The sequence below is a fragment of the Hemicordylus capensis genome, chromosome 4 (genome assembly GCF_027244095.1).
Source record: "Hemicordylus capensis ecotype Gifberg chromosome 4, rHemCap1.1.pri, whole genome shotgun sequence".
Classification (NCBI taxonomy): domain Eukaryota; kingdom Metazoa; phylum Chordata; class Lepidosauria; order Squamata; family Cordylidae; genus Hemicordylus; species Hemicordylus capensis.
In genome coordinates, this window is record NC_069660.1 from 75,930,617 (window position 1) to 75,941,944 (window position 11,328).

Below are 11,328 nucleotides of genomic sequence, written 5' to 3' on the forward strand. Positions count from 1 at the left end.
GTTGTTGTAGATGGAGGAGGCAATGGGCACAATTCCTCTTCCTCTTGTCTGTACATTCATATGTTTTATGAATCTTCCATAACTTCCTCCTGAAATAAAAGGTCAAAGCATGATTCAAATTCACTGGATCTACAGTTTGCATCAGATTTATAAATCTTGGCAAAAGTATTGATTTCCTTGGGCCAATTCCTAATTTGTGAGTTTGCCACTTGTAGAGGTCATTCACACAACCAGAAACTGTGTTCTACCTGGGTTTGGGAGCTATGTGTGCTCCCAATTTTTGGTTGTGTGGAAGCAAAGTAAGAGGAAAACCTGGATAGAAATGATTGTATGGAAGCAAGGTAGGAGGAAAAGCTACCCAGGCAGCAAATATTGGGAGCACACATAGCTCCCAAACCCGGGTAGAACACAGTTTTTGATTGTGTGAATGACCTTGTAATGTGTAAGGCAGTAATTTATTTAAGAAGGGCTTGTGTCTTTTAGCCATTTTCTAAGAAAACAAATGGCTAAAAGACACAAGCCCTTCTCAAATAAATTGCTGCCCTACACATTGGCTCCATAGCATATGACAAAGTCCTCCTAGGCAAGCATAGTTGCTTAAATTTTGTACTAAGCAAACATAATGGCTTCACAAAGTATCAACAGTGAATTAAAAGTATAATAAACTAAACTCCTTAACAAAGCAATTTGGAGGCAACCAATATTTTCTGAGATTCTCAACTGAAGTAAATTAGAGATTTGGATTTTTGTTAAAGGAAACTAATTGTGATTCGATTGGTTTATTACAGTTCCAAAATATTGTATGGAGGTTAATTTGCTAATAGAACAACAGCATTTTAGATTGGGAAGGGGCTCAGGAGGTCTTCTAGTCCAGCCCCTGCTCTGCATAGGTAGGTACTGCCTTGAGAGAGCTGGTCTTGTGGTAGCAAGCATGACTTGTCCCCTAGCTAAGCAGGGTCTGCCCTGGTTGCATTTGAAGGGAGACTAGATGTGTGAGCACTGTAACATATTCCCCTTAGGGAATGGGGCTGCTCTGGGAAAAGTACCTGCATGCTTGCCTGCAGAAAGATCCAAGTTCCCTCCCTGGCATCTCCAAGACAGGGCTGAGACAGACTCTGACCTGCAACCAGCTGCTGCTAGTCTGTGTAGTCAATACTGAGCTAGATGGACCAATAGTCTGACTTGTTATATGACAGCTGCCGATGTTCCTATGTTACTTAGCCTGAGGGACGACTTCAGGCTGCTACCCTAAACACACTTACTAGCGAATATGCTCCATTGAACACAGTAACACTTCTGAACAAACATGCCTATGATTGTACTTTTAGAGATCAGTTCTTTTGCATTTACCCAATTCTTTCTCTCCTTTAAAGGTACCATTTCTGTATATCTCAAGAAAGACAGCATGGGCAATTTGAGCCTCATAGCCTGCCCACAAACAGACAACCGCAGTTCCTTGGATAACACCTCCAAAGAGTCTTCAATATGGCAGAAGCTCAATCAGGCAAACACCAGCAGTGGTGACCACACATTTGTCAAATGGAATCATGGCCCACTCACGAACTCCATCAAAGACAGGTAAGAAGGCCACACTTGGCAATAGGCAACTATACCATCCTAGTACTTTTTGGAACAGTTGGGACCAGTGTTCCCTCTAACAGGGATTCTCAGATGTTGTTGACTACAACTCCCATAGTCCCCAAGCAAAAGCCATTGCAGCTGGGGATTCTGGGAGTTGTAGTCAACAACATCTGGGAATCCCTTTTAGAGGGAACACTGGTTGGGAACATCTGGTTTGAACACCGATTGTTCTCATTTGCAGTAGGAGAATCTAGAAGCAAGAATTCCAGGTGGAAACTGGAGTTGCGCATGGCAGGATTATGTCCCAGCTGATGCAAAAGCATTGAGAGTAATTTGGAACTAATTCTGTTTTTCACAATGATGGATAACACTCTTTTCAGTAGCATAAATCCTTCTATAAATCCTCTAAGACAGAGCAGAATTTATCTCTCTAAAGCAGTCTTGCAAATAACTCCATTTAAAAAACTAGCTCTCCCAAAATGTTACTAACCCATCCATCCATGACTTGCTAGTCGTTTGTAGCATATCAATGGCTTGGAAGAAGTAAAAAAGCTATAGGCGAAAGCAAATCCAGGCTTTGGATTCTCAGTAAATGTCTCTCTTCTCTGGTATTTGCTGCAAGATTCCAAAGACAGGAGGATCAGAGGTGGTCCAGCCCGCTTACCTTTTGTAACAGACAGTTGCTACTGTTTCCAGAAGGCTCTCAAGTGACCATAGTTTGGCTAAAGCTAGGGAGAATCAGTGGATGAGGCTTGTGGGTTTCATTAAGGATCCTCCTAGCATTGTCTCCCTTAATTTGTGAACTGATTTGCTTAGGGCTCACTAGCCTAAGGCTGCAATCCTAAAACCACAGAAGGAAGCTCCATGGAAATCAAACGGAGTTACTTCTTTTTAAAATGTGGGACTGGGTAGGATCAGGCTAGAGAAAATTGGTTCTGCAATGCCTGACCTCAGGAGAAAATTAAGTCTGTTGCATCCGTAAGGAGTTAGAAGTGTGCCATACAGCAGGAAAAAAGAGTCATGCCATCCAAATTTGCAAAAGCCTAAGAAGCAAAGTTGCAAAAGGACAAAGAACTGCACCATGGGACACACTAGGGCTGTTATCACGATGACCACTAGGATAGGAGAAGCCTCCAAAGAGGCTCCAACCTTAGTTCGGAAGCTGTGCGCGCTCCCAATTGGCCACCATGAGAATTCTGCAAACAAGACAGGAGGAGGGGAAAATGCTCATCTGTGAGTTGGGTATGGAGGCAGGCAGCAGTGGCAAGCCTAGAACTTGTACCCAGCTCTAGAGCAAAGATGGAGGGGAAGCACTCTCTGCATGCCTCCTGCCCCCATACCTAGCTTGCAGACTAGAATTTCCCCCTCCTCTCATCTTGCTTTCAGAATTCCCATGATAGCCAATCTTCTCAATGAGGAAGCACTACTCTAGTGATCATCGAGAGAACAGCCCAACTACTTCCATGCAGGATGCCAATAATACTCTGATGCTATACAATCCATGGAAGCCTGGTTCCATCCATTCCCTTGTAAAAAAAAAAAACATGAAAGAAGCTACAACTGCTAAAGAGATGTTGGACATGCGAATATCTGTGTGAGATATGGCATACTTACTTGTACAATCCTAAGCATACTTGCCTTTAACTAAGTTCCACTGATATCATCACTGGGACATCTGAACACCCATGTTTTCAGGTTCAGGGTCTTATGTCTAGACAATAAGCTAAACAGATTCCTCTTCTTTTTGCACTATGCCTAGCTGCCAGGGGAAAGCACTGCTGCAGACAGACCTTCAGTTCCACAGAGATATGTCTTCACTTATGGAAGATGCCAATGGGAACCAGGCAGAAAAGAATATCTACAATCCCTGGGGGCTGCACTGCCACAAACAGCATCTAAATCGCATGTCTTCCAAGTATAATGAAAACAAACTTCATCGTATCCTTTACTTGGCTGTTCTCGTTACATCTGACTGATTGCTTTATCATCCCAAGGTTGCAATGCAGGATTCCCTGTATTGCCTTAACTTTTAATAATAGATGGAAACCACAACCTCCATATATCATGGATATATATCATGAATAATTTGTGCTTATTCTAGATTCCAGCACCATGGGAGAAAATATAAACACATAGGACGGATGCAGCAGTACAGCTGTGCTGTGTTGACAAGGGCATGTATAAAGGACGCTGTGTGTTGTATAGAACATGTAAACATTGCACTAGGTGGGTGGGATATATGAGAAAGAAGGGGCAGAGAGGAGAAGGAGGTGGTCATGGACCCTGCACCTGCACCAACCTTTACCCCCATTACCTCCCATAGCAGTTTTTCTCCCAGTGGGACTTACTTCTTGTCCCAGAGCACCATCGAGAGAAAAGCAACTGGTGGGCTGGTGAGCAGGGCCACCCTTAGGGGTGGGAAGTCACCCTAGGCACCTATCCAAATAGGGCCCTGAGCTGAGCTTGCATAGGCCACACAACCTGGCAGAACTGAAAGTTAAACATGGCAGGGCACAAAAGGCACTCCTCACCCAGGGCACTGTTTATTATCCTAGGGATGGCTCTGCTGGTGGCAGACAGTTTTGAGAGTCTGAAGGGTTACAGCACCACCACCAGCCCTCCTGCTCGCCCCTTCTGAAATCACTCTCACCTGAGATCTGTTAAGCAGAAAGTTTGTGCTGCTGCTGTTATGTCTAGTTAAGACTAACGCTGTAACCCTAGGTTGACTTACTATGAAGTAAGACCAACTGAACTCAGTCTCTGCTGAGGAAATAGTCTTAGAATCATACTGTAAGTCTACAATCAAGGCTGCACAACTTCAGCCCTCCCGGTGGTGTTGGACTGCAGCTCCCATCATCATTGGCTATTGGCCATCATGGCTGGGAATGATGGGAGTTGTAGTCCAACAACAGTTGGAGGGCTGAAGTTGTACAGTCCTGGCTGATGTGAAAGCAATGGCCTGGGATTTAGTTAGAACTAAGAGCCAAACTAGATGTGACTTTAAACATGTTGGGGCCATTCACATGACCGGGCGGGCGGCGGGGGGGGAAGGCTGCACGAATCTCACCTTCCTCCTGGACAAGCTATGGAACATTGCTGGGAGCGCAAACTATGCTTCCGGACAATCCACTGTTGCACGGAACTCTGGAGGCCAAGATGACACATCCTGGCCTCTGGGTATCCCACAATGCACCATGTGCTCTGGCACCGTTAACCCAGGCTGACAGCCAGGCTAAAAAGCCAGGCTAGGCAGCACTGCCCTACCGGGATCAGGCCCAATCCTGGCAATTCTCACACACAGCTTAACCCAGGCTGGGCTTCCCTAGCCTGTGCATAAGAACAGACTTATTGTTTGACTCTTGTGAGTTTTGGTTTTTTGATAAATAGCAGCTTTGGGGTATCCCAATCTTAACTGGGACAATTTTATGGGGAAGGGGAGATGGAATCTCTTAACCCCTGCCATTGTCTCAGTCTGGATTGGGACCCCAGCACCTGCTGTTTACCAGACAACAAGCAAACCCACAAAACCAAACACCATTGCTATCTCAGGTTGCATTGATTTCAGTGGGACAGTCAGAACTACCTTGTGCTGGATCCAACCTATTATACTCATTTCTTGTTTACACAGTCAGAAAGGTGTTGTTGTTGTTGTTGTTTATCCAAACATTACAAGTGCAGATATCATAACAGTACTATTTTGCATCAAACTAGGGAAAATAAAATTTATATCTCTCCAACTTGGGGTTTCACTCTTCAGTTTTGTTTGTTAAAACTCAGGATTCAGAATCCCCAGAGCTGAGTTTTGCACTCATAACTCAGCTCTGCGCCCACATTCAAATTTGAAAGTTTCAAAGGAAGAAATTGATTAAAGTTTGAATGTGTGCCAGTTTTCCTTTCAAATCTGTTGTGTATCACTCAAGAAAGAAAGATTCTGCACACACAAAGACCCATGACACCCATCTCCAGATCCACATCTCAAAACCTAATCATGTAACACACACTTTCTATCAACCTTTATGCACTGATGGGTAACCTCTGTAACTAGAAAGCCCCCACTGACCTTTGGAAGGGGTTGAAAATGATAGACAGCTCGGAGGCAGTGAAATCACACCAGGATAAATGGGTTGAGATGGAATCAAGAGGGTACTACTGAAGGTGGACTGCAAAGTTTTACTACTGTGTAAAAATTGATTTCCTTAACTTGTGTGACCAGAATTTCTGTTGCTTGAAAATGTAGTATCCAAGTATAAATACCCATGCATTCTGGACTTAAAGATGGGAACCAGGCAACATGGCGATGATGCATCAGAAGAGAAGAAAGCACGCCAAATAAAGAAGTGTGAACAAAGTACATCAGCATCCCTTGGAGTCCGTATTTGTGGCATGCAGGTAAGAAGAACTTGCAGTGTTTCAAACAGGCACATAGGGTTGTCACCTGGGAGCACATTCTTAGCTGGTATAAGGAAATGAGGCTTGGAATAGAAACTATAATATACACCAACTGAGAACATAGTACTAGTAAAAATAGACAACATTATTGATTTTACATCCAAGCTGCCCCAGTTTAGCCTGGACTTGTACTTTAAAACAAACCAATAAAAAGATAATAAACCTGAAATATTTGTTCATTCATGACAGTTGTCTAATGTAGAAAGGTAAAATAAACCTCTTTGGTCCTAATTATTATAGCTTTTAAAAATAAAATTCTTCCTTCCTTTATGCCCCCCCCTCAAAAAAACAGAGTGCTTGAAAATCTTTTTTTTTTTAATCCTCACTGATCAGTTGTGTTACTTTGTTGGGGCAAAAACAATAAAGATCCAGTGGCAAGATTAATACATTTATTGTGGTGTGGATTTTACTGGACTAGAACTTGCTTTGGCAGATGCAAGATACCTAGTGGTTTCAGTGGATATAAATTAGGGATGTGCATGAACTGGTTTGGAGGCCCTTTTATGGGCCTCCGAACCGGTTTGAATGTCCGGCAGTTTGGGTGGTTCAAAGGTGTGGGAGGGATATCTTTAAGGACGGGGAGAGTGCTCTTACCCCTCCCACCACATTTCCCCCATCAGCGCTGCCTTTTAAAACGGTCCAGCAGGGTGGCAGTGTGCCTCCTTGCCGCCCCAGGCCTTCTCCGTCCGGAACTTAAGTGACCAGTGCGCATGCGCAAGTCATTCGAGCGTGTGACATGCATGCGCACACAGCATGCGCATGTGCACCAGTCACTTCCTGTCCAAGGAGGCACCGGCGCAGCAAGGAGGTACGCTGCCACCCTGCCAGACTGTTTTAAAAGGCAGCGCCAGTGTGAAAAATGTGGCGAGAGGGGTAAGAGCAACTTTCCCCATCCTTAAAGATATCCCCCCACCACGTTTGCACGAGTAGGTGCTGGTTCTGTGCACACCACTGATATAAATTATGACCCTCCAACTTAACTCCTTTTTGCAGATGAAAAACAAGCCCGATTCTTAGAAAGCATAGCAATAGCACTTACATTTATAAGTGTAAATATACACTTATACACTGCGCCACCAGGGGCTCATACAAGTTAAGGTGGTAGTCTTCAACCAGCTTAATTGGTAGGGGGCATTTTAATTAGTGTTGCTCAAAAGGCAGGTAATTAATCAGTTAAACGAGTTAATAGGCTGACAACCCTAACAAATACAGCACATAAGTGGCAGTTAGTTCCCAATCCAATGTAGACTGATTCATCTATAAATTTGAAATTTTGTACATGGTGAGAGGTTTTGTTTCAGTCATGTGCACTGGAATAATTACTCCCATTCAAATTCCAAGTAAATGTAAAACCCATGAGTTGATGAGGACTGTACATGTAACTTTGTGCCTGATCTGCTGAGGAAGGGACAGTTGTAATCATTCCCCCACTGTAGAGATATTGAGTCTTGATCTTCACCTCTAATCAAGAAGACTGAAGCTGTTCTACAGCATTGCACAACTGTAGCAAGGTGCTAATTGGCCATCAGAGTTTGTAACTGTGAAGGCAAACACAGTCCAGGGTCAGAGGTACACCTAGGTAATTTTGGAGCCTGGACCTAAAGGCCTTCCCCCTCACACCAGCTGCCACCATCCCCACTGCCACAAGATAAGCTGCAATGCACTATTTTTATTTATTTTTTACACCAGAACATGCTCAGGGAAAGCTGAAAACCATTATTTTTTTATTTTTTTATTTTTTGGCATGGGGGTATTTTTAGAAGAGATTCTGAATAAGATAATTCCCACTGACTTGCAGAGAGATATCACATTTTGCATGGACAATCCTGCCACTTAAATTAGCTGAATGCACTACTTTTTACACTGTATTTTGCTCAGGGGAAAGGTGGGATTTATTTATTTTCACGGGGGGATATTTTTAGAAGAGATTCTGAATATGAAACTTCCCACTGACCTCTGCTGCATATACCACATTTTGCATGGAAAGGAAACAGTCCTTCCAGGCTTCCACTCTCCCCTCTTCCTCCCTCCCTCACCTCCACTCAAGCAAAGGTGGGGTGGGGGAGAAACATAGTAAAGAAACTCTTCAGAAGGCAGGGGCAGCTGGGGAAGGGGGGAGAAATGTGCCAGAGGTGGCGGGAACCAGCTTAACGGGCAGAAAATCTTATTCCAAGTCCCCTGATTTTCTGCTGCTCCTGCTGCTCGCAGTCTCATGCCGCCACCCTCTCCTCCTCCTCCTCCTGTTAGGCGGCTGCTGAGCCTGCTGGCTTGAATCGACTGTGGCTCCTGCTGCCTCGACTTGTGCTCGTCCTCCCTCCCTCCTCAGTGTTGGAAGTGAAGAGTGACGACGCTGACGTGGCAGCATCACAATGGCATCATGTGTGCAAGTATGCACACAGTGCATGCAGGCATAGTTGAATGGCTGGGCAGAAGCAGCTGGCCTTTCTGCTGGCTCAGCAGACTTCTCACCCACCCGGCCAGGCCCCACCACTACCCTGCACACCAGTCCTGCCTGAATTGGGCAAGACAGGCAGCAGGGGTGTAGCTATAATTGAGCGAATGGGTTCAAAGAACCCGGGGGGCCCAGCTCCTGAGGGCCCCCCAGCTCCACTCCTCCCTATTTTCTTCATTGTCTCCCTCACTCTGAGGGACCACTGGAGAGAAGGGTGAACATAGGCCCCCTCTTCCCTAGCTACACCCCTGGCAGGCAGCATTGCAGCCAGCCTTCACTGCCTGCCCGGCCATCTCTCATGCAAGTTGCACCAGCAGTCTTGGCCACCCAGCATGGCATGGGCAGGCTGCTCAGCATTTGGAGATACAAACCCCCGGCCAGCATTTGGAGGCCCCCACAGCCCTGCAGGGGACTGGACCTCTGCCCAGAAGTCTGGTCCAAGGAGCTCCAATCCACAGCAGGTGTGAGCCTTGGGCTCATGCACCCCCCCACCCCCACTGCTGCCCTTTGCTTTCACATGCAGGAAATATAAAGCTTCCATTTGTGGTTTGCAACAAACCACAATTTCCTGTTATATCCAAATACGTGCACATCCTCATCACAACAAACCATGGTTTGCTGCAATACACTGACTGGTCCAGAGTTTTACAAGCATTTTAATCAGTGCTACATTTCAAGGAGAATAAACAGCCTTTCAAAAGAAAAGAGTGGCATGGCTCCTCTTCAGGTCCCTCAGCAACTAATGGTAGATGAAACCAATGATACGTATATGCCGCAAGGAAGATGGCCTAATGATGTGCTGCAGTGGAGGATAGAGTATTGAATTTGGACCAGAAAGACCCTTGGCCATGAAGTTTACTGAGTTGCTTTGGAGCAGTAACTTCACCTCAGCCTAACTTACTTGACAGGGATCTTGTTAGGTTAAAGTGAAGATACGCTTAGTACAGGCACAGAATAAAAATTTAGCAAAGAAATAGGCTGATAAAGAGGTGTGTGTGTGTGTGTGTGTGTGTGTGTGTGTGTGTGTGTGTGTGTGTGTGTTTAAGGCTCAGTGCTCTATCGCAACGTAATTTCTCTGCTTCAGTTCTCATCTCTTCACAGGAGATTATAGTTCTGCTGCCCAACCTCACAGGGCTGATGATAAATGCACGAACTCTGATTCACACACAGACACTGCCCTAGTGAGGCTTACGGAAGAATGTCTGTAATATAACATATCTAGCATATCACATATCTGTGAGAGACGACTAATGTAAATTAATGTTCTTTTTTGTTCAAGGTTTTCCAGGCAGATACTGTTCAATATCTGTGCAAAGATAAGTATTATGGTCGGAAACTCTCCCCTGATGGCTTCAGACAAGCCATCTACCAGTTCCTTCACAATGGGAAACATCTCCGAACAGACCTCGTGGAACCTATTGTGTCTGAATTGAAGGCTTTGCTCTCTGTTATCAAAAAACAGAACACTTACCGTTTCTACTCCAGCTCACTTCTCATAAACTATGAAGGACTAGAAAAAACAATTCCTTTGGACAACCACCCTCAAGGGCACTGTCAAAATACTAGCTGCGCTGTGTCACATGCAAGCGGGGGGCCCAAAGTGGATGTCCGCATGATAGACTTTGCTCACACAACCTACAAAGGTTCAAGAAATATTCACACAGTCTATGATGGGCCAGATCAGGGCTATATTTTTGGTCTAGAAAACCTAATAAAGATTGTTCAGAGTATCCCAGTGGGAGAATGACACCTGCTAAACTGACAGAGACTCTGTGATTGAAAACAGCGCAACCAGCATGTCAGGCCAATAGGAGTGAGCTCTCCCAGCCCGTCTACACCCACGTGCACGGTTCTGACGTTATAGAGTGGACAGTTTGCTAAGAAAAGCTCAGGCGATGTTACATGCCATTGTGGATTGGACAGAATCCATCATCATTGCAATCTATCAGAAGATTATTTTCCATTAGCATTTTAATGTTGTCCATTCATATCATTTGTGAGCTGAAGGAAATATTACTTGAAAGGAGTTTTAGGAATTAAGGACTTGTTCATCAAACAGTGTTTAGACTTGCAAGGCCAATGGGGCCAAAGAAATATTGTGCTCATGAAAAGCACTATGAAGTTAGCTTGGCAGGTCCTTAAAACCTGCCGCTTTACATTTTAACTCACATTCAGTTAGATGGGCCAAGGACTTTAACGGCACAATCAGATGACAACCCCTGCTGCATGCTCTGCTGCCAAATATTGGCACTTAAAAATGAAGAGCATGCTAATTCCTTGATCCTTTGTATTCCATACTAGTATGTGTGGTAGTGTATTCTCCAAAGAATGTGTGTGTCAGCCAAGGAGTGTGCGAGTACAATTAAAACCCAAATCAGAAGCAAGCAGGTGTTGCATTGCTCCTCCTGGAACAAGGCCAGTCTTTCAAGGATTCCTTGATCGAAAAGGGCTTGTTGCAGAAGAGTTGCAAATTCTGTGAAGTAGCAGTCATGAAGGCATTCACACTGTGGCAGTTTTTATATTGCAGGGAATTTGTCCAGATGAGAAATTAGACAGGCCCTAGTTCATGAAGACATGCTTGAATTAGGGCCCAAGTGTCCTCTTCAAATTTTCTTTCAAATTTCTGTGCATTTATGTTTGTGTGAGTGGATAAGTGTTATAAAAACTTGATAAAAGTGTTTACAGAGTTTGTGGACAATTGTAAATATGGAACAACCAAATATTGGATTTCCTTTCTGTGTCATGCAGAGAGCCACTTTTAAAATGCTTTTAAATGTGGAGGTGGAACCCAGTGACAAAATGGGAATGTAGAGTTGTAAATAAATTGTATAGGCCCTGGAAATGTA

General features: G+C 44.5%; 1 protein-coding gene across 6 annotated transcripts in view; it reads left to right on the forward strand.

Annotated features, from left to right (window-relative positions):
* Positions 1-11,328, forward strand: part of IP6K3 (inositol hexakisphosphate kinase 3) — a 36,340-nt gene extending 25,012 nt beyond the window's left edge. For all 6 annotated transcript variants that reach the window (XM_053313533.1, XM_053313534.1, XM_053313532.1 and 3 more), the window contains 4 exons: positions 1,374-1,578; positions 3,341-3,519; positions 5,795-5,970; positions 9,762-11,328. In XM_053313533.1, coding sequence (XP_053169508.1) covers positions 1,374-1,578; positions 3,341-3,519; positions 5,795-5,970; positions 9,762-10,229 — 1,028 coding nt within the window. In that variant the 3' untranslated portion in view covers positions 10,230-11,328. The remainder of the gene's footprint in view (positions 1-1,373; positions 1,579-3,340; positions 3,520-5,794; positions 5,971-9,761) is intronic.